Source organism: Mesoplodon mirus, assembly GCF_964341445.2.
Source record: "Mesoplodon mirus genome assembly, chromosome: 1".
Taxonomy (NCBI): Eukaryota; Metazoa; Chordata; class Mammalia; order Artiodactyla; family Ziphiidae; genus Mesoplodon; species Mesoplodon mirus.
Window position 1 is genome coordinate 245,789 of NC_138976.1, and position 23,375 is coordinate 269,163.

A 23,375-nucleotide genomic window follows, 5' to 3' on the forward strand; every position below is an offset into this window, starting at 1 on the left:
TTGTATTATTCCAAATCTTGCTTTTTTTTTTTTTAGCTTAACATTGCTTGTGATCCACGTCAATATAGTTAATTCTAGGTCATTCACGGTCCTGCTGCACAGACGGAACACACTCTCCTTATCCACTCTCCTGATGATGCACAATCAAGAGGTTTCCAGCGTTTTGCTATCATACACGATGCTGCTGCGATGGTCTCGCAGGTCTCTCTCTGTGCATCAGGCCAGGGACCTTCCAGAGCACGTACCCACAACCCCAACTGCTGTTGTGTGAGTTCTGGTGGGTTAGATACTGTGACGTTACTTTCCAAGGTGGTTCTACCAACCCACCAACAGCATAAAGGAATCCTCATTTCTCCACATCTTCTCTAAAACTTGAGACTGTTAGATTTCTTAATTTCAACTAAACTGACAGGTGGGTTTACTTTGCATTTCCTGACTACGAGTAAACAGATGATGGTTTTTACAGGGCTACTCATCAGCCCAATTTCCTGTCCCGAGCTCCTTGCTTATACACTTTGCCCTTTCCTGCTGCATTATTTGTCTTTCCTTTTTGATTTGTGGAAGTCTTCGATTTATTCTGGTTATTGGTTATTTATTCTGGCTGTTGGTTATTAGCTAATGCTGTGGAAACATCTACTCCCAGCCTATGACTTGTCTGTTTGACCTTCTTATGGTGTCTTTTGATGCACAGAAATTTGTATTTCAATAGCCACATTTGTCAAAGCTTTCCTTATGATCTGTGCTTCTTCACACCTTCCTTAAGAAGGCTTCCCCTGCCTTCAGTCAGTAACATCACTCTCCTGTATGTTCTAAAATTTCAGAGCTGCTCTTCACATTTACGTCTTAATTCATCTGAACTGATATTCAAATCTGCCACAGGGTAGAAATCCAACTCCATGTTTTCGTCTAAGGATAAGCAAACTGTCCCACTCCATCTGCAGTGACAACATGAGTGTTCTGTGTATATAACTATTTCATCTGTACATGATGACATTTTTCTTTCTTCCTTGGCAATCCTGAGACATTTTATTTCATTTTTTTTCTTGTTCTACTGCACTAGGACCACTGATACTGGCATAATCTGCTAAGGGTTTTTACTTGCAAAAGGAGTGTCGGGTTTTATCATGGGATTTTCTTTTAGAAAAAGAAATTCACGATGGACAGTTTCAGACATACAAAGTGCAGAGTGTAATGTATCCCTACGCACTCATCACCCAGCTTCCACAACCAACACAATTTGCCAGTCTTCTTTCATCTGCCTCTCTCTCTGGTGCTTGCCTGTGCGTTTGCTAGAGATCAAATGTGTTTTCTGATCATACATGGTTTTTTTCCTTCTTTCATCTGTTAAGATGATGAATTACATTAATAGACCTTCTAATGTTAAATCATCTTGCATTTCTAGGATAAATTCCAGTTGATCATAAAGATGATCTTTAAGTACATCCAGATTGGATTAGTTCTTATTTCCCTCAGGATGTTTTATCTATGTGTGATAGTAATCTACATTTTCCTTCTCTTATGTTGTCCTTGTCTAGTGTTTTCATATCAAGGATATTCCAGTCTCATAAAAGGGTGGGTGTTTCCTTTTTAACTTCTCTGGAGTCGTCTGTGTAAAACTGGAGTAACCTTTCTTAAATATTCAGCAGAATTCACTTGTAAAACTGTCAGCGTGGTCTCCAAGGCAGGTAGATTTTTCCATTATTCAATTATTATTCAGAAATTATTCAATTTCTGAAATAGCCCAGGTTTTCTGCTTCTCCTTGGGTTAATGTACCTTTTCCCCCCATTTATCCACTTTCCTAAACGTATCCATATCCGTGTCTGCAGTGCTCTCAGCAGTTGGGTGTGACTCTCAGAATCTGTGTCTGGATGTGTCTTCCTTCCACCTCAAATTGCGGCTCTCTGAGTGGGAATTCCAGGCCAACAGGGACCATCCTCCAATATTTTAAAGTTGCTTTTCCCAGACCTTCTGGCATCATTGCCACGAGAGGCCTGCCATCAGACTGGCATTCTTTTGCAGGAAATCTTTGTAGAACAGATTTTAAGATTTTCTCTGTATCAGGCTGTGTCCAGGTCTCAGCTCTTTCTGGAACATCGCTGGCACCCTCTCTCACCGCCTCTGAGCCGCAGCTGGCTCAGGTCCTCCACGTTCTGAGAGGATCACGTCAGTGTACGGGTCCGCCTCCACTTTTTATTTAAACAGCTCGGTTCAGCCTCCACTTTTTATTTAAACAGCTGTGTCTTTTACTGCTAGGAATGTTACTTATTTATCTTTCGCATTAACCAGAGATCCTCAGTTCCGAGGTGGCTTTCTTCCGTAATTTTGTGCTGAGTTCTTCCTTCAGCCCTCTGGGGGTTAAAGGCACCTGCATTAGTATGCTGCTTCCGTTTCTTAGGAGCGGCTCACCCTCCACCTGTGGGCATGGTCGGGCAGCTTCACCAGGAGCAGAGTTCAAGCTGTTCTCCCCCTGGTCACATGCCTCCCTGTGCCCTCTCCAACCCCATTCAGAAGCAGGGGCTCCGGCCTGGGTCTCAGGCCCTCGACCCCGTGTCATTCTGTGGGCGTTACAGGCCCGGCTGGGCCAATGGTCAGTCCTGGCGATCTTCTCAGCCTCCTCCAGCCTCAACCACTCTCTCAGCCTCCTTAAAGGGCTGGACGCTTCCCCAGCTCTGAGTCAGTGAAGCCACTGGCGATGCTTCTGATGGAGACGGTGCGAAGGCTAGTACGCTGACGGGCAACCCAATCCTTAAAGCTCAGAGGAGGGCGAAGCCACAGGACTCGACAGCGGGGTCGGACAGGAGAGCGATGGCAGCCCGGGGTCGCCGGGAGCAGACGCGCCTCTGGGAGACGAGTCACTCTGCTCCACCTAGGTCGGGAGGGGGGCTTGCGGGTGGGGTCACCAGACTGAGTCACGCTGTCAGCCAGCCTCCAGTGCGGTGCGGATGGTCGGCTGGAAAGACGCCTTCCTTCGAGAGAGGAGCCCCAAAGGTCCCCTCTCCATACACTCACTGTGGCTCCAGTGCTGGCTGGGGGGCAGCGCCGGCGGCCCCAGAGGCCAGGAGCAGGCAGGGCCCTGGCCAGAGCGCCTGCAGCCTGTGGGCCTCCCTAAGTGCCATCGTGGGCACCCCCGCCCCGCCTGTCCTGCTTGGCCTCAAGACGTGGCAGAGGATGTTCGTGGGACAGAGGGCTTTATCACATTGGTGAGGCCAGTGGGGGGCACCCAGGGGCCACAGCTCTGTGAGGGGGACAGCGCTGAACCGGGAGAGTCCTCAAGAGGGAACCAAGGCTCAGCGTCCCCAGGGGCTGCAGGCAGCGTGTTTCCAGATAGAAAGGGAAACTGAGGGGCCGCTGGGACCACTGGAGGGAGAAGCCTGGGGAGTGCTTTCCTCTCGACACTCAATGGACAACGACAGCTGTGATCGGTTCCAGGTCTCGGGGGCAGAGAGGTAAGTGGCGACCTGAAGCCAGGGCCTCCCAAGGGGTCCACCTGCTCCTCGGGCAGCTCCCTCCCAACCCCGTCCCAGCGCGGGGGGTACACGTCAGAGGCCTGCTGTGCCTGCCCCTCACGGGCGCTGGGGAGGGGCTGACGGGGAAGGAAGGCTGCGTACCCTGCACACCCGGCAGGGGGGCCCCACACGCCAGAAGTGAGCCAGGAGCCAGGAGCCTTACCTGGAAGACAGTGAGGATGGCAGCGGGGAAGGTGTCAAAGTTGGTCGTCGGAGTCTCGTCCTGAAAGTTGAACCTGAGAGGAAAAAGGGTCTTGGACAGAGGCAGCTCCATCGGGACCAGGAGGACCGGCACCTGGACGGGCTGCGTCTGGTGTCAGCGGCACCCCCTCGGGACCCTCGGGGGGGAGCGGAGGACGAGCCCGGGGCGGCATCGTCCCCTCTGAGCCCTGCGTCCCGGGGGCCCGGCCTCACTTACTGTCCCCCGAAGAGCTGCATGCCCAGCAGAGCGAAGACCACGATGAAGAGGAAGAGCAGGAAAAGCAGGCTGATGATGGACTTCATGGAGTTGAGCAGGGACACCACCAGGTTCCGCAGGGAGCTCCAGTACCTGCGGGGAGCGGCCTGGTCTGAGTGCGCCTGGACGCCCGGACACGGACGGCACGTGCCTGTGGCTTCCGGCACCTGCTGACCTGAGCGCCCCACACTCGGTGTATGGAGAGTGCTTTCTCCAGGGGTCCAGACCACCTGTCTGGACCACGCCCGCCCCCCGCCCACAGGGACAGCAGACGCCGAGGGTCCAGCGCTGAGCTCACGATCGCCTCCTAAACCTGCTCCCCAGTCTCCCCCTGCCCACGACCACGGAACTCGCAGGAAGCAAGGGCCACGGCCACGCAAGAGAAGGGGCTGCACTGGAGCATCCATCAGCATCGCCACCCTCAGCACGTGGGTCCCCACGCAAAGAGCCTCCGCTGAGCAGGCCGGGCAAGGGGTGCAGACGCTGACCCCAGCGGCCCCTCCCAGAGGGCCAGGGCCACACAGCACGGAGCAGCCCTCCAGCCTCGACTCCCTTCCACCCCTCCCCTCCAACGCTCCTGGGGCTCCGAGACTCTGTCCCTCTCATTCAGCTGGACACCCCTGGCTCACAGGCCCCCTGAGGTCTGCCCACGGTCTAGCTGCTGCTGGCTCGCTGGGTGATGAGACCCCTCCAGCTGCGACCCCAGCAGAGCCCAGGCAGACGTACCACGTGCCTCTGTGCCTTTGCACTTGCTGTCCTCTGCCCTGGCCTAGGGCATCTGCCTGGGGCATCCCTGGGCCCTTGTCCCCAGTGCTGCGTCACAGAGGCCCACCATCCTCCTCAGGCCCTCTGACTAGGTAGGTGAGAGTTAACGGGAGATGGGCTGGAAGACTCCAAACAGCCTTCTCGTGGGATGGGCAGGGTGTAGGTCAGCCCACGTCAGGACTGGGGCCACCCGCTTTCCAGGAGGAAATGGAGCTGCTAAGATGCCAGGCCCACGACTGAGGTAAGGGCAGCGCCGGCCATCACCTCCTGAAGCCCCTTCTCCCGCAGAAGCAGCAGAGGACGGAGGGCAGGCGGCGCAGGGCACCCAGCAGCCTTTGTGGGCCAAGCCGACCGAACTCCTGTCCAAAGCTCCTCCACGGTTAAACTGTCCTGACCTCGAATGGCCTCAGGTTTGGATTTAAAACAGAACAGAAAAGACCAGGAGGCTCTGTCGGTCACTGCAGCGGGGGCCTGGAGCCCATGTCACCTGCGCAGGCTTGGTCTGGACCGTCCCACAGCTGTCATGACCTGGGCCACCAGGGACACTGTGCGGAGGCTGGTGCCAGGCACGTGCAGGCCACACGCTCCAGCCGCTCACAGGGTGGGATCCTCAGAGCCTCGGGGTGGCTCGGTACCACTGAGGAGTCCTACGGCCATGGCCGTTGGGGTGAGGGCAGCTCTGCTGCTGCCGAGACAGCTGTGGACGAGGGCGGCCCCCCTTCCCAGCATGGCTGCTGTGGCAGAGAGGGGGGTGGTTTGGCCTGCGTCGCATTCTGGCCTGGGCCTCAGCCTCCTTGTGGGCGAAAGGGAGAGACCTGCTTCCAGGGCTGTGAAGAGCTAAGTGGGATGAAACTGAACACACGGTCAGGGCCTCGTCCTGTCACCAAGGACAGGACAGGCAGTGTCGGCCCCGAGTGGAAAAGACAGGCCTGGGAGTTCAGGTCAGAAGGTCAGAGCCCCATTGGGGCCAGGACGGGAGCAGGGCTGCAGGGCAGGTGAGCAGACTTAGGGGCGGGACGATGGGAAAACATCCATCTGATAACCTGTTTTCTCCATTAACTATGGAGCAGAGTCATCCTTTGAGGTTGGAAGGGGGGCTTGCTGATTTCAAGAGAGGAGACAGGGTGAAGCTGTGGGGAACGAGCTAACGAAAGAACCAGAAGTGCTGGGGCAGTGCTGAGGCTGGAAATGGCGCTGCAGGTGGACGGGCTCCCAGGGCCGACACGAAGTCCTGCTGGGCCGTGGCCCTCGCTCGCATGGGCTGCTTTGGGACTGTCTTCTGTTTTTAACCAGTTAAAACCCACAGAAAGAGATTCCAGGCAGCTGAGGGCAAGACCCATGCCGCACATCCCCAGGAGTGGCACCTGTGTTGGCCTGGCTCCCACGCTGCCTGCGCCCCCGCCCCCCAAAGCGCACGGATGACATACTTTGTGACTTTGAAGATTCTCAGCAGCCGGAGTGCCCGCAGCACACTGATCCCAAAGGAGGTTCCTGGCTTGATGGCCGCCCAGACCACTTCGAAGATGCTCCCCACGATGACCTGCAACGGAGATGGGGTCAGCCTGGGGTGCGTGTGCGGCTGCTTCTCTCCATAAGCATCTGCCTCACCCACCCCGTCCGCAGCTCAAGCCACAGAAGGCAACATGAGGCGCAGGCCTCACACTGAGCCCCTGCAGCCTCCGGGAGCTGCAGACGGTGTCCATCCTTCCCCCACCCAGACACACCAGGAGGACACAGAACATGAGCGAGTTTGGCCGCAGCTTTCCCGGCAGATCTTAAAGCCTCCTCGTCTGATGCCTCCCCTGCGCTTCATCACAGCCCGGTGACCCCTCTGGGGCCGGCAAACCGCCCCCGACAGCTTTGACTGTTAGGCTGCTCTCACACAGACCCGCAGACTCTGCTTCCTTGTAACATCCCCTTTCTGGTCCTGCCACCTCTGAGATGTTCCAGTTCATAACTGCATCTTGTCTTCTTCCGAATAGCAGGAGCCAGCAAGTACCACCAAGGACAGATGGGGGCAGGCCTGCCCCTTGTTTCACCAACAGTCATCCCGGGCGCCGTCCACGTTGCTGGACCGGGACTTGCGGGCAAGAGGCCTGCCCCTCCTACCAGCCACTCCTCAGCATCCGTGTCTTGCGTGAGGGACTCAGAAAGGACAGAGCAGCAGGACTGAAGCACAGCGGCCCCCTCACCCAACGGCACCCAAACAGAATTCCCTCCCCAGCCACTGCACCTCGCAGGACACAGCCGGGCTTGCGGCCAGCGTGAGCGCCCGTGTGCTCTTCGTGCGTGCGGCTAATTCTCACTCCTTCTAAGCTGGCTTCTGCAGCCGGCGTGGAGAACTCCACCGCCGAGCGTCAATCTCTTAAACTCCCTTTTGCTTCACTTGGCTCACACATCACCTGAGGTTTCAGTCACTTCCACCCATTTCATACCAACTGTAAACACGATCAGCTCTACATCAACATCCTCACCAAGCCTGACAAACAGTGACTGTGCCAGGGCAGCGGCCCCTGCAGGTTAGCACTGGTCCACGACCCTGCCTGTCTGGTCTGCTGGCTGCACCAGCTCCGCATTGCCCCAAATGCACAGCCTTCCACTGCACGTTTCCCCACCGGGACGCAAGCGCATCATTCAGAGGAGTTCAGACCTGCCCACAGCTGCTGCACCCACTACGACCCTAGCAGGGTAGCAAATGGGACGAGCTTGTCGCGTCTGTCCTTGGTCCCCCGAAAATCACCACCAATTTGTCTCAGCATCTCACAGCACCCAGATCGTGCCCAGGGCCGAAGACTATTGTTTTCTTTCTTTCTTTTTTTTTTTTTCCGTATGCGGGCCTCTCACTGTTGTGGCCTCTCCTGTTGCGGAGCACAGGCTCCAGACGCGCAGGCTCAGCGGCCATGGCCCACGGGCCCAGCCGCTCCGTGGCATGTGGGATCTTCCCGGACCGGGGCACGAACCCGTGTCCCCTGCATCGGCAGGCAGACGCTCAAAAACTGCACCACCAGGGAAGCCCAAGACTATTGTTTTCTAAATCTACTTTCTTCTCACTGTCACTCTTCCAACATGTCTCCTGTTTTCCATGAATCCTCAAAATTTGCTCGCATTGGTTCACAATGTAGGTGGCCCCTCAAGACGGCCCCCATGATCCCCACAGCTTCGGGTTCACCCCCTTGTACAACCCTGTCCCCTGGAGGGTGGGATGGACCTAGTGACCCACTTCTAGCAAACAGAACACAACAAACATGATGGGCTGGCACCTCTGAGAACAGTTACAAGAAGACTGAGGCTTTGGCCTTTGTGCTCTCGGCCCTCTCTTGGGCCACGGCTGCCGTGCTGTGAGGATGCTGGGGCAGCCTGTGCAGAGGCCCATGTATGTGACCAGGCCCGAGCCTGCCAGCAGCCACCGGAGTGAGGCCAGAGGATGACTCCCTGAGGTCTGTTGACAGCCACGAGCACCAGCTTGGAAGGGAGCTCTCCAGCCCAGCGGAGCCTGCGAGGACTGAACCTCGGGAGGGACCCAGTGAGTCACAGCCTGGCTGCCCCCCCACCGGAATGAGAGGACGAACATTTGCTGCTTTAAGCCACTAAGCCCTGGAGTAACTTGTTACCCAGAAGGAAAGACCAATAGCGACTTGGGAAGCAGGAGTGCCATGCTGCTGAGCTAAGAGCCCCAGGCGCGGGGCGGCTCTGGAGGCAGGGAGCGGCCCCAAGCAGCACATCGGCGACGGCCTGAGGCACCCTGAACACTCTTCCGAGGGTTCTGGGCTCTGAAGGTGCCGCCCGTGAGGCCTGCAGGAGAATGAGGGGGCACAGGAAACTAAGGATGGGAGCGGGCAGAGAGCCACGCTGCAGCCGCAGGGGCAGCGGGAGACGTGCCTCCCGTGCTGGGGCGCTGGCGGAGGCGCCGTCCAAGCAGAGTGTGTGCGGCGCTGCCGCCTGGCGTCTCCTGCTGCTCGCGGCCAAAGGCAGGAGGAGGGCGGGAACTGACGAAGCGCTGCTAAGTGAAGAGAAGCCACAACTCGCTAGTTTGGGAGATGCTCAGCCTCTCCAGAGACCAAATGAGGCCAATGTTAAGAAATGGCAGTGGTCAAAAAAAAAAAAGAAATGGCATGGTCTAAAAATGAAGCCAAGGGCACGACTGGGGCTGGTATGGAAGATCCCAAAAGATCAAAGGCGGGGCCTCAGAGCATATTCAGCCGCTTTCCGGCCCTTCAAGGGATGTAGGGTGAGCCTCGCAAATGGGCCTCACGAAGCAGTAAGTCCTCCAGGACGTGGAAGGGTGTTGACCTTGGTCATCTCAGCAGCAGCTCAGTCCGAGAAGGGCTCATCTCCAAGAGAGCTGTGGGCACGGCTTCCGTCCACTGGCGTGAACTCTGGGAAGACTCACAACACACCCACAATGCTCTTAAAAGGCTTACATGCACAAAAATATCACCAGCTTGGGTTGAAATGCCAAAACCAAAATGAGGCCTTTGGATTCCCAAAATTCTACTAAGTAGGAAGCAGGCCGAGAAAACCTCAGCTGAAGACGTTTACTACCTTTCACGAAAAGGAAAGGGGACTCAGGGTAAAACCAAGAGCCCAAGGGCCCCCAGGCCCCAGAACGAATCAGGGCTTTCCCAACACTTGCCGGCTGGAGTCCAGCCGGCCCTCCTGTGCATCTCACTGGCCCCGTTTTGAACGGGAAGGTCTAAAGCAGCTACCCCTGCCCATCCCACCGCCATATGCTGGGTGTCGGGGTGGACAGCTTGTCTCTCTCAGTTCACGGCTCTAAGATTGAAAGAAACTGTAGGAGCCTCAACCAGACCTGGGTCCTATTTGGATGGCGAGATTCGGGGCACTGAACTGATGCCGCGATGGGATGCGTCTGGGGAACTGGGAGTGGAGGTGAGTGTACCTTACACTGGGAAGAACCTGGATCAGGGGACTGGGGTGGTCACAGCCTCCGGGACGGCCCGAAGGACCCTGCCCCCTGGTGTCCGCGTTCTCCCCATGAAAAGTGGGCGGGCCCGGTGATTCCTTCCTGACAAAGGTTAATACAATAGCGAGGCTGACGGCTGTCTCTCCTGAGACTGGTTTCTGTAGCCTCTGTCAGGCACTCGCATCACGAGCTGCACACAGTGAGGACACGCAAGCAGCCTGTGGAGAGGCCACGGGACCGGGAAACGAGGCCAGTCACCAGCCACGAGCGAGTCCTATCAACAGCCTGTGATGAGCCTGAACGCCACCCTCCAGTCCTAATCAAGCCTTGGGATGACTGCGTCCCCAGCCTCAGCTGGGCTGTAAACGCGTGAGAGATCCCGGGCCACAGGTTCCCTGTAAAGCCACGCCTGGATTCCTGACCCTTAGAAACTGTGAGATAATAGATGCTTGTTTTAAGCTGCTAAGTTCTGGAAAACTTTGTTGGCTTGTGTGCAAATTATTCCCCTGCCCTGGGGCCTAGCTGGTTCCCAGACACCGTCAATCTGAAGTCTCCTCTCCTCTTTGGGTCCCCTCTGCCTACGTGCACCACAGCTTTCTCTGTAACCAAGAAGGCAAAGGAGCGGAAGAGTTGGCTTCCCCCCAACCATCTATGAAAATCGCAGGTGCCCACAGGTCCCGGAGAGCACCTGGGCAGCCCCCGCCTTCCCCCGCCCAGAGCTCAGGCAGCATGGCGGGTGCACGACGCCCACCCCAGGCTCCAGCGCTGACTCCCCCGCACACTAGCTGGGCAGTCCTGGGCCCATCACACAACGTCTCCAGTTATTCATGTATGAAGTGAGTCGTTGTGAAGATCTGACAAAGTCGTAGCCACTGTCTGTCAGCTGCACTGCAGTGCAGAGAGGAAAAGGTAAAGTTAAACTGCATCCCAAGTCGAAGCTTTCCTTCGACCTAGGTCCGGCCTCCTCCCTGGCTACTGAGAAGTCTGCAGAGGTGCAAGGCCTCCTTGGGCTGTGGCACGGCCGCTTCTCACTCAGAGCCTCCACCAGGTCAGAACTCAGCCTCTGGGCAGGTGTAAACAGCACCCCATCCCCAGGCTCTGGGTTCAACACAGGGAGGCATCCTGCATGACCTGCGGGGCCCAGGGAAGGGGACTCTTCGCTGCCCCAGCCCTGTGCTCGTCCACGGTGAGCCTCAGAAACACCTGCCTTCCAGGCCTCCCCCACCTGCAGAGGCTGGTGAAGGGACCCAGGCCCACTGCTCCCCTCCGGCCTCCCCAGAAAGCGCTGCTGCATGTGCCCAGGACCAGACCCACAGGAATGATGGGGGTGAGGACCACAGCCCTCTTGAGCCTCCACGGGACAGCAGACATTTAGAAGATCGCATACCAGGTGCGGAAGAGGCCACAGAGCCTTAAGCTGATCTTCAGGCTCTACAGACAGGGCCAGGGAGGGAAGGAGGCTGCCCATGGCCAGCACCCGCACCAGTCGGGGCCTGACCAGGAAAGGCCTCCCCTGCCTGCCAGCAGCCTTGCTGACCCACAGGGGCTCACAGTCCCCCAGCCCCCGGGCTCTGCTCCACAGGCCTCAGCTCACACTGGGCGGCATCGCGGGAGGGGTGCGTGCGCTCTCCGGCCAGGACACCGCGGACCCATCTGGACCCCCCAGCAGGCGTCCCTGACGAGGTGGCTCACTCACCCCAAAATCGAAGCAGTTGAAGGAGGACCGGAAGTAGCTCCTGGGCCCCAGGCCGTACATCTTCAGGGACATCTCTGTGAGGAAGAGACCCAGGAAAACAAACTCTGCAAAGTCTAGGAGAAGCCGGAGAAGAGGGGGATTAGCTCGCGTCCTCCTCCCACCTGGCTCCAACCCAGACAGGAGGACACCAGACCTCTGGGCCGACCCAGGGTGGGGCTTCCAGGCCTGGCCGGTGGCCCCTGAGCTCCAACCTCAGCCCAGGACAGAACAGCCCACGAACAGACAGGGAGTGTCACAGAGAGGCGCTCCTTCCAGCTTGAAAGCTGAGTGCCCAGTGCCTTGGGACACAGAGGCAGCCTCCCAGGACTGGGCTCAAGAATGAGTTCTGGGTCAAGGGCCCAAATCTCCCAGAGGAGGACCTAGGCATCAGGCGGAGGGAGCCCAACCCCCGTGGAAAAGCTGGACGGCCTTGAGCCTGTCCTTCTGCCTTCAGTCTCATTCCGCGCTCCGTGCGCTGACGGCAGTTGGAATCCCTCAGCCACCCGGCCAGAACCCCCGTCCCTCTGCGAGGACCTCCTGACCCCCTTGGACTCACAGCAGCACCGTGTTGGGTTTTAACCGTGTTTGTAGGCTCGCCCCACTAAAGGCGGGTGTCCCTACCACCTGACACCCCCAGGCCCCTGCAGTACGAGTCTCCCAGGAGGCACCCATGCTTGCTGGGGGTCTTGGGGAGTCATACAGAGACCGCTGTGGGTGGGGTGCTTAGCTTCCCGCAGGCTGGGCCGGGCAGGCAGCAGTGGTGAGCAGGGCCTGCCTCAGCCCAGGGATGCCGCCACAGCAGTGCTGACCCGGCTGGCAGGACTGAAGGGAGGCTGCACTGGACCTGCTGCAAATTCAGCGCACACAGACACTACCCCTAACCCAGCCTGAGCAGAAGGCGGGGTCAGAGCAAGAAGAAACAGTCCAAAAGCTGTACGAGGCCACAGACTGCAGGAGACGCAGCTGAGCTCAGCCGCTGACGGGAGGGCGGCCGAACCAGGAATTCCAGATGTCAGAACAAGGTCACTGCCTTTGATCCTCCTCCCAAAGCTGGAACCCACCTATCATTTCAGACAGTGAGCCAAAGGCAGTGTGGCCTCTGACCCCAGGGCACAGGAGCCAGGGAAGCAGCTCAGCACCAAGGGCAGAGCCCACCATGCAGGGCCAGGGCCCGAGGGGTCCAGTCACCAGGCAGTTGCCCACCCAGCCTCCCCAGGGCCTCTGGCATCCAGGCTGGTTGGGAGACGGGACCTCAAGCAGCTCATGCTAAAACAGGTGGTAGAAGAGGGGGCCACACACTTCCTGCCCTCTCTGTGCACCCCGAAATCTACTCTCCCCCACGGCTCTCCACCAAGTGCTGCACAGACGCAGCGGCCTCATTGGGCAGGTCTGCGGCAGCCGAGACCCTGAATGAGCAGAGACATCAGTTCCACTGCCCACTGGGCACCGTGCCTCACAGACACACACGTGATGGTCCATACGGCCCTGGAAGGTCTCGGGGAGGGGAGTGGAGTACGTGGACAACCAGCTCCTGCCTGGCCTCTGAAACCAGTCAAAAACACCACCAGGGCACCCGAGCCAAGCACGGGATGACTAATGAGACGGCAAAGCAGCCCTCCTGGAGAAAGCACAGGAAAGCTGTGCCTGAGTCCAGTCAGAACACGAGCCCCGTGGCCCCTGCCTCTCAGGACCCCACGAGAGGAGCTCAGGTCCTGGGAGGAGAGAGCACGGAGATGGGCACCGCAGCCATACACACGGCAGACCTTGGAGCTGACACTGCCTGGGTGTCCATCTTGCTCCCCAGGAGACCAAAGCGGGAGCCCTTTGCATGAACGAGCACAGGAACTGCCGAAGGGGAAGCTTTCAGAGAAAGGGGACACCTGGAGCAGGGCCCCCAGCACCCTGCCTGCTCCTTCTCTCTCCCAAGGAGGAGGTCCTCGGCCTCACGTGCTCAGCCTCCCCTGAGAGGCCGAGAAAGGGTGTTCACGCATTCATTCCTAAAGCATTCATTCAACTAGCAGGCACTGGCGCTACTCTGAGCTGGCCCGGGAGACAGCTGACCCCCCTCTCCAGATCACAGGCTAGGGGAGCACAGCAGGTAAGTTAAACGGTGTTTGCATTATAACAAGAGGACGGCATGCTGTGGGAACAGAGGGACAGAGGGGAGGGCGGTCAGGTCTGTCCCGTGAGGCCTGGGGGGTCACGGGAGGACAGCACCCACTCCCATCCCTCCTTCACCATCCAAGCCTCAGTCTCGGGGTCCCTGGTGCACTGGGAGCGGTGTGCTTGGTGGGCAGACAGTGAGGTGCACTGTACCTGCTCTCTGCAGGGCGGCCAGCCTCAGGCCAGAGTCCCATGGCGAGCTCTGATGAAGCTGGTCCAGAAGGGGAGTCCCCACCTCTGCGTCTGCCTCCTGCAAGGCCTGCCCTCCCTTGCTGGGTCAGCCTGTCTCCGCTCCAGCCCAGCTGTCAAGGGCACTGAGCAGAGGTGTCCAGAGGCAGCATAGACCCACCCCTCCCTCCAGCCATTTTCCCTGGGGAATGCTGATGAACTCAGGAGTCTCCAGGAAACCACAGAGAAGGCAAGGCAGTGAGGGGCAGATTCCCCGCCAGGGATTCCTACGGCCTGGCCCAGCGCCTGGACACTTCTAGTCTCGCGCTCCTGCACGTCCGACAAGCGACCAGGCCATGTGGCTCACCCCCAGCCCACTCAGCTGGTAAATCCCCAGGACAAGGAGTAACCACAAGACTGACTGGGCACCACTGGCTTCTTCCGAGGGAAGAAAAGGCCTGGTTAGGAGGCCCCAGGGAGCAGCCGCACCACTCGCCGAGTTAGGAGGAAGCCCTGTCTCCCCGGGCCCTACCCAGCCCCCAAGGGCGGGGAGACTGCAGCCTGAGGACTCAAGGCAGACACTGAATTTGGTCCCAAACCACATCCCAAGCCACCAAACCACAGGCCCAGGACACAGGATTCAGGGGCCAGGGCACCAGTTCAACGTGCACCCTCTGTTCCGTAACCCGCCCTCTCCCAGGGAGCCAGCCTGTCTGCTAGAAGCTCCCTGGGCCCCTCTTGCTTCTCCTTTCTCTTTGCCCTTTCCCATTATACCAGCAAAGATTTCAATCAAAGTTTGGGAAACAGTAGCCTGGAGTCCCACCCCCAACACAGGCCTCCCCACCCACAATTTCAAGTGGCCCGTGGAGCCATCTGTCCACTGCCCACAAGAACCCTTAAACAGCTTCCCAGGCTCCAAGTTGGAGCTACCCAGGCTCAGTGTGGCTGGCCCGTCAGGGGCCAGAACTGGGAGCCAGGAGGGTTCTCCTCTGGAGAACGGCTCTCTTGGCCACCTAGGTGACTGCAGGCACACAGGTTTCCGAGCAGAGAGGGAGGCACTTGTGGGGACCCAGAACAGGCTGTTTCCAGACCAGCCACAGACACGAGCAGGGTGAAAGCGGCTGACCCTGGGGAAGGGGAAGGAGGGAGCATTGACCGCAGGGCAGAAGTCATTCGTGCAGTGTCTTTGGAGCTCTTGTGAGGCAAGACAACAAAACAAGACCTTCAGTTGCATGTGCCCTGCAGGGCCCTTGGGTGTGAAGGGTCAGCCTGGTCCCTGGGGAGGGACCTCAGCTCTTTGCCTCCTTGGAACTGTAGCCAAGGAAGGACAGGTCATGACCCAGAGCCCCTGGCCTGGCCTGAGGCTCATGGACACAGCCTTGCAAGGCATCCCTGGTCATGGACACACCCAGATTCAACCAACCAAGAAGAAAAACAGAAACAACCAGAAGAGCCCTGGGAGATCCCTGGGAGCCAGGACTCTTTTCTCCTCAGGAATCCAGGGCAGATGGGTCCCTCATTCCCTGGGTCTAAAGCCCTTACAGTGGAGGACACATGACCCTGGTGCCCCAGACTCCCCACTCATTTCCCACTACCCTGATGGATGGGGGTCTAACCAGATCAGCCGGGCTCCCTGGAAGCAGGGCCCAGGTTGTTGGGGAGCCCTGGGATGGGGAGTCCAGGCCTGGGGCACAGCCAGGCCCCCAGCAGAGGCCCCTGGAGCACTTTAGTCAGCACAGGGGTCCTGCCCAGGGCATCCCAAAGCAACAGGTTGTGGACCGGAAGCGGTTCAGAAGAGGTTGGCGGAGGCTGGGGGGGGCAGGGGCGGGTCCGGGCCCGGCTACGTACACAGCGCCGTGGTGAGCCGCTGGGGCTGGTTGTAGTGCACCATGGCCACGCACAGCGTGTTCAGGGCCACCACGCACAGCACCACCCAGTAGAAGCTCTGCGCTTTCACCAGACGCCGGATGAAGAACCGGAACATCTTCTCCTTCCTGCGGAAGTACGACGAGCTCTCCGTCTTCCCACTCTTGAGGCTGGCTCGGGCAAAGGGGGATCCTGTGGGAACAGGGGCTCACTGAGGACGTGGGGGACCCACTCGCCCTCTGCCGCTGGGAGCCCCGCGGATGTGTCCTCGAGGACGTGCATCCCCCACCCCACAAGGACGCTTGCCCCCAGCCCTGGCCCAGCTCGAGGCCCCAGTTTCCATCACAGGCACCACCAAGTGTGTCAGACCCATTACCGACATTGTGCTAATGACCCGTGTCCCCTGCAGTGGGTCCTGACCCCACTCCCGCTTCACAAATGAGGGAACCCAGAGCCTCGGCGGTCTCCATGGCTGTTGGGCTCTGGGTGCGAGACCTGGATTGGAACCAGCCTCGGGTCCCCAGCGCCCGCGGCCACGGTCCAGGAGGGCAGCCCCGACGCTCCCAGGCTGTTCCCACTCCTCCGTGTGGCCTGGGGAGTCCTGCTGCTTCTGGCCCTCCCTCCCTCTGTAGCTCAGGGGTCAGCAGCCACTGACCACCTGCTTTTCAAGGAGTTTTACTGGAACACAGCCAAGCTCTTTTGCATCTGGCCCAGCTGCAGAGTTAAGTGTGGTCCACAGAGCCCCCAAAACTCAGTCTCCAGAAAGTTTGCCAAGGAAGCTGCTCCCCTGCCCCGACTCACCCGCCAAACCCACCGCCCTCCCTCACTTCCATGCTTGCGGCACCTGTGCTCTGCCCCCACCGAGGAGCGCTTCCCTCACTGGCTCCTTCTCAGCTCCACAACCCGGCGTCAATACCGCCCTTCTTCAGGCTCCAGCTAACAGGTCTCCAGCCCCCCAACAATCGCACCCTTATACAGCTGCACCATGTCGGCTCGTCGGCCTGTTTTGTGTCCAACCCCCAGGCCACACTGAGCTCTGGGGGGACAAGGCCACCCTCTGCACCACCCAACCCCTCGTGCCACTTGACAAATGAGCGAGCAGACTTTGTGGGTGCTTGGAAGGCCTGACTGCCTCCGGGTGTTCAAACCCAGCTGGCTCTGAACACCTGGCCTGGCCGCCAGTCCCTGGGGAAGAAGCGTGAGTGTGTGTTCCGTGATGGTGGGCACGTTTGCACAGGTTTGTGTGCGTGTCCACACCCAGACCCTCACCAGCACAACAAGAGCATTATCAGGCTGGTGTTTTCTTGGATTCACTAAATGAAGACGGGCCGAGGCCTCTGGAGAGACCCGTCTACAAGCTGAGCAGCTGCATCGGGCAGGGGGACGCTGTGCCCCAGACACGGGAGGAGTGGTCCCAAGGAGCGTCCGTCAGTCAGCCCTTGTGGTGGGGGCACATGCAGGGCCCTAATGGGGAATTCCTGGCGCTCTAGATGCCACACCCCACCCACACCCACGAAAGACACTGCTCCGTCACAGCCTCTGGCTACGCCGGGACACAGCCTCCCAATCCACGGCCAGACACCAGCCAATGCCGATTATTCGGGGCTGGCTCATTCAACGAAACCTCTTGGCCAACCTTGCCAAGGGTTTCAAAATGCCAAGGCCACAGCCAGACACACCTGCTCCCTCCTCAAAGGCAGCCCTGGGGCACAGAAGAAAGACAGGCACCCAGTACAGACAAGACGAGGAGAAACCTCCACACAGGCAGAGCCATCACGGACCCACCCTGTGAACCCACATGCTCAGAAACCCCAGACACAGCCATCTAGAAACCGAGTCACACACATGTGCTACACAGCATACCCAGACGCTGACCACACCCCCCAAAGACACACTCAGATTCACACAGGCACACACCTGTGAACACACACAGGCCCACTCTGGGAAGGGAGGTCAAGAGAACACTTGACTCAAGCAAACCACTTTGTGCAAACCCACGGCCAGTGAGACAAGGAGCACATTCCCCACAGAGACTCCCGCTGGACAAGCCCCATGAGGTCAGCCGAGCCCGGCCACGAGAAGGGCCTCAGGGCTGCTGCCCTCGCATGGCTGCCTGGCCGCATCCGCCAGGGCCTTGGGCCCCAGCACGCAGCTCCTGCGCGCCCTCGTCAGCTCTCTTTTACTGTGCTCAAGCCAGTTCACAGTAAAAGTGAAAAGACGTCACATCCAGAATCATAGCTTTGGGTGGGGAAAACATGAGACACTGGGACTTCTTTCTGGCTTTGTGCAGTTTTCAGGTTTAACTTAATCGGCATATATTCTTTATGATGAAAAGGCTTATTTCAAGAAAAATACGTATCTTCAAGGTAGGGGGCAATCGAGAATGAAATGGACTATGAATGACAACAGAACTGAGCACTGGTTAGGACAAGGCGGGTGCCCACAAACACTCGGGTGTCTTCGCGCTGTGACCAGACGGGGACTCGTTAGCCAATATAACGCCTACGCCAGTCCTGCTTCATGCCCACCCTTCAAGAACCGCCCTGAGCGGGGCACAGAAACGCAGGGTGGCCACGGTCAGGCCACCTGCCAGGTCACAGGTCAGAAATCACAGGTGACAGGCAGGAAGTGCAAGTCCCCTTCAGGGTTAGTGGCTGCCTCTGTGGGCCTGGGGTGGGGGGGGCGGAAGTGACGTGGGCTGAACACCAGGCGTGTGGACGTGAGCCCCGTCTGCCCACCAGGCACGTGGCTGGTACACCCTCGCGGCTAGAGAGTCCCTACTGGAGACAGGTCCAGGGTCACACGCGCCTCACAGTGTCTCGGGGTTAAAGGAAACCGGGCAGGCCAGCCCACTGGGCCCCGACCCGCAGCCAGCAGGGGGTGGGTGGGGGCACCCCGGAGGTGCCAGGCCCCACGTCCAAACCCGTGGGAACCAGCAGCTGCCAAGCCTGAGGGCCCTCGAGTGCAAGGAGGCCCCTGGGCTCTGCCGGGGCCACGGGGGAAGTCTACAGGGTCCCAGGATCTGGCACAGCACCAAACCAACGAAAATAAAACTGAGAGAGAAAATAAAATTCCCTCCCAAAATCATTCAGCAGCTGAAAGGAAAGAAGTTCACTCTTAAAACCCCCAAGCTAGTAGCCTCAAAAATGCAGCAAAGCATGGGCTTCCCTGGTGGTGCAGTGGTTGAGCGTCCGCCTGCCGAAGCAGGGGACACAGGTTCGTGCCCCGGTCCAGGAAGATCCCACATGCCACAGAGCGGCTGGGCCCGTGAGCCATGGCCACTGGGCCTGCGCGTCCGGAGCCTGTGCTTCACAACGGGAGAGGCCACAACAGTGAGAGGCCCGTGTACCACAAAAAAACAAACAACAACGACAAAAATGCAGCAAAGCAATCTTAAATAAACACAGGAAATGTAAGGAGAAAGAAATCATGAGGAAAAGGACGAGAGACACAAAGGAGCAAAGTAAGATACACATGAAGTAACAGGGACTCCAGGACTAAAAGGAACAAAGAAAGGAGACTGAGTAACTGAACAACGGGAGAAAACATCTCTCATGTAGGAAGACCTGAGCCTGCAGGCTGAGGCCCGCTGGGTTCCTGACCCCAGGCAGAGGGAGTTACAGGCGAGACCTTGTCGTGCCAGGAAATGAGAGGACAGGGCAGTGACACCCACAGAGCAAGAGACAATGACCGCAGCAGCAAAAGCTCCCTCGTCCAGAGAACCACGGAGCAAACCTGAGGATGACTGGAAGCCAGTCCCCCACCTACACACCCGTCTAAGGGGGCAACAAGGCAAGACAGAGCAGAGCTGGGACACAGCAAACCGCTGTGTGGCGGCGACTGCAGGCGAGAACCTCTGCGTGCCCGTGCGCGTGATGGAAAGGCCCAGTCGGGATTCCTGCGCCCAAGGAGAACCTCTGCGTGCGCGTGATGGAAAGGCTCAGTCGGGATTCCTGCGCCCAGGGAGAACCTCTGTGTGCCCGTGCGCGTGACAGAAAGGCTCAGTCGGGATTCCTGCGCCCAGGGAGAACCTCTGCGTGCCCGGGCGCGTGATGGAAAGGCTCAGTCGGGATTCCTGCGCCCAGGGAGAACCTCTGCATGCCCGGGCGCGTGATGGAAAGGCTCAGTCGGGATTCCTGCGCCCAGGGAGAACCTCTGCGTGCCCGTGCGCGTGATGGAAAGGCTCAGTCGGGATTCCTGCGCCCAGGGAGAACCTCTGCGTGCCCGGGCGCGTGATGGAAAGGCTCAGTCGGGATTCCTGCGCCCAGGGAGAACCTCTGCGCGCCCGTGCGCGTGATGGAAAGGCTCAGTCGGGATTCCTGCGCCCAGGGAGAACCTCTGCGCGCCCGTGCGTGTGATGGAAAGGCTCAGTCGGGATTCCCGCGCCCAGGGAGAACCTCTGCGTGCCCGTGTGTGTGATGGACAGGCTCAGTCGGGATTTCTGCGCCCAGGGAGAACCTCTGCGCGCCCGTGCGTGTGATGGAAAGGCTCAGTCGGGATTCCCGCGCCCAGGGAGAACCTCTGCGTGCCCATGCGTGTGATGGAAAGGCCCAATCAGGATTCCTGCGCCCAGGGCAAACACAGACACTGACGACAGCCAAGAATGAGATCCCCCGAACAACTCAAACCAGGAGTGGGAGTGAGGAGGGCAAGTACTGCAAAGGTCACACCGTACTGGGTTGGGGGTAAGGGCAGAGAGATGGGAAATGGGGCGATTTGGTTATGGAAATAATGCATCTTGGTGGGAAAGAGGGTAGAGGAACACACTAAAATAGTAAAGAAAAAGTTTCTAATTCTGGGAGCAGGGAAGGGAAGGTAACCATTTGTGGAACAGAAGCGGGAGGGATCAGAAATGAGCAAAGGAGGAGAGGGTGGTAAACAGACACCTGATCAAAGCAGCAAAGCTGGGGAAAACAGAGACCACAGTATGAAATATCGATACCGAATGTGCAGGAAGGAGGAAGGAAACAGTCATGGATGTCAACCCAGCCTCACGCTGAACAGAGACAGACTGGATTCCTCCTGTAGGGACAGAGACCGTAAGACTGGGTTTAAAAAAAAAAAAGCAAAACCCAGCTAAATACTGCATGTAAGAAGAACACTTAAAATGCTTAAAATGATAAAGAGGAGTTGAAAATGAAAGGGAAAGCAAAGATACCAAGCACTGCGAGCTAAAAACCAAAACCAATGGTAGTAACAGAAAGTGTGACATTTGCTGTCAGACGAGGATTGTCCAGTGGAGGAACGAAACGGATGAAGGAGGTCTTGTGTGATGATGAAAAGCATAATTTACAAAGAAGATGTAACAGCCATAAACTCCACATCTACCAAAGCATATAGTGGCTAAATACATAAACAAAAGCCATGAGAAATACAGGAGGAAGCATCAAGGAAATGCAAATCAAAACCACAATGATTTATCACCTCACACTTGTCAGGATGGCGATTTCCAAAAAAGACAAAAGACAAGTGTTGGCGAGGATGTGGAGAAATTGGAACCCTCATGCACTGTTGGTGGGAATGCAAACTGGTGTAGCCGCTGTGGAGAACAGTATGGAGGGTCCTCAAAAAAAGTTAAAAATAAAACTACCTGATGATCCAGCAATCCTACTACTGGAAAGAGAGAGAGAGAGAGACGGGGGGGGGGCGGGGAGAGAGAGAGAGAGAGAGAGAGAGAGAGAGAGAGAGGGAGGGAGGGAGGGAGGGAGAGAGAGAGAGAGAGAGAGAGAGAGAGAGAGAGAGAGAGATCTCCAAAATAACTGAAATCAGGATCTTGACGAGATCTGAGTTCTCCATGTTTGCTGCAGCACTATTCACAATAGATAAGATGTGGAAACAACCAAAGTGTCCACTGACAGATGAATGGATAGAGAAAATGTGGTCTATACATACCACAGAATACTACTCAGCCTTAAAAAAGAAGGAAATTCTGCAACATGCACCAGCACGGATGGACCTTGAGGATATCATGCTAAATGAAACAAGCTACCTTCAGAAAGACAAATACTTCATGACTGATTACACACACAGGAGGTATCTAAAATAATGACATTCATAAAACCAAAGACCGGGACGGTGGTGACCAGGGGCTGCTGGGCGGGGATGGCGAGCTGTGATGAACAGGAACAGAGTTTCAGTGAAGCAGGATGAACAAGCCCTGAAGACCTGCTGCCCAGCAGCACAGCACGGGCCATCAACAGTGATCCACTGCACATTTGGAATTGGAGAGGATGGATCTCATGATGTGCTCCTACCACACACACACACACACACACATAATTTTAAGGAAAAAAAATACAAGAGAAACTTATTAATAAAAAAATAAAATGAAGTGGGAATGTTCAAAACATTCAGTCTTTCAGAACTGAACAGACCTAGTGATAAAACACAAAGACCTAAAGAACTGGAGAACACAATCAATAAACTTGATTTTAAGAGATACCCATACAACCTGACAACTCTCCAAAACAGAGCATACACTTTCCGTCAGTGAAACTTTTTAAAATCAGTCATGAACTTAAGAAAATTTCTAAACTTAGAGATTTACTGGCCACATTTCCCAATCATTATCTGATAAAATTAGATATAATAAAAACATGATGAAAATATCTTGCTACTTATAAATTAAGAAGCACACTCGCAGATAACCTTTGCCTCAAGAGGAAAGTAAAGAAATTGTTATCTGGAAACCAGTACGGGGGGGACTTCACAGCAAAGCTTTGTGCAGAGGAAAATATGCAGCCTTAACTGCTCTTGCTGTTAAAGAAGAAAAAAGAACACGTTACACATTTTCAGAAGTTAGAAAAATAATAATAAAATAAATCAAAATAATGTAAAAAGATAAACCTAATAAAGGTTAAAAATAACAATAATAAAATTGAAAACAAAAAATAGAAGAAAGGAAATCTACAATCTGGTTATTTTAAATGATCATTAATACAGACTAACCTCATATGATCCTAAATCAGAAAATAGAAAGCAAAGGTAAACATACTAACAACTGGAAAAAAGCAAAACCAAACTCAACACACTCTAGTCAGTCTCAGAGCTTTAAATAGCTTCTGCAGCCTGAATGCCAGAGTCCAACACATAGAGCGCCCACCTGACACCCCACTGCATCTCCAACAGGCGTCTCAAACTCAGCACCTCTGAACCAAATTCCGGATATCGTCCCCCAGAACGCACGTGTCCCAGGTCCCATCCTCCCAGGGAGGGCTACTCTGTGGACACTTCCTGCAGAGCTGTCCTTGATGTGTCTCTCTTTCTCTCACACCCACGTCCAACTGGTCAGCAAATCCTGTGGGCTTGTCCTCAAAATAGATCTAGAATCCAACCACTTACCACCCCTGTGGCTGCCACCAGCCGTGGGGTCTTCACAGTGGCCTCCGACCTGGTCCTGCTCCTGCCCTCTCTGCACGGCAGTCTGTCCTCAGCGCCCCGCAGGAGCCAGATGCTGCCTCCCCTCTGAAGACCACCCTGGCACCCAGAGTCCCCTGACCCGGTCATTTCCTCTCCTGCTGCCCTCCCCCCGCCCAGCCCCCTCCACTTGGCCCCGGCCACACCGGCCTCCTGGACTCTCCTGCCTCAGGGTCCTCTCACCTGTCGTGGGGATGCTCTGTCTCCAGGTGAGCTGACTTGCTCACTTCCTTCAGCTTTTTACTCAAAGGCGACCTTTCTCAAGGCCATCTGCGGCCACTCTATTTAAAATTCCAACACCCCCCAGACCCTTCAAGCCCCCTCCTTCTCTACTTTTTTTTCTTTTTCACACCTAGCACTGGAATGGAAACTCC

At 56.8% G+C, this 23,375-nt stretch overlaps 1 protein-coding gene across 1 annotated transcript in view; it reads right to left on the reverse strand.

Moving 5' to 3' along the window:
- The window catches only part of CACNA1B (calcium voltage-gated channel subunit alpha1 B), a 196,512-nt gene that overhangs the window by 100,369 nt on the left and 72,768 nt on the right, over positions 1-23,375 (reverse strand). The window contains exons 11-15 of the mRNA XM_082628592.1: positions 15,568-15,777; positions 11,350-11,462; positions 6,157-6,269; positions 3,926-4,057; positions 3,671-3,743 (exon numbers count right to left, since the gene is read on the reverse strand). Of these exons, the coding sequence (XP_082484718.1) occupies positions 3,671-3,743; positions 3,926-4,057; positions 6,157-6,269; positions 11,350-11,462; positions 15,568-15,777 (641 nt within the window). The remainder of the gene's footprint in view (positions 1-3,670; positions 3,744-3,925; positions 4,058-6,156; positions 6,270-11,349; positions 11,463-15,567; positions 15,778-23,375) is intronic.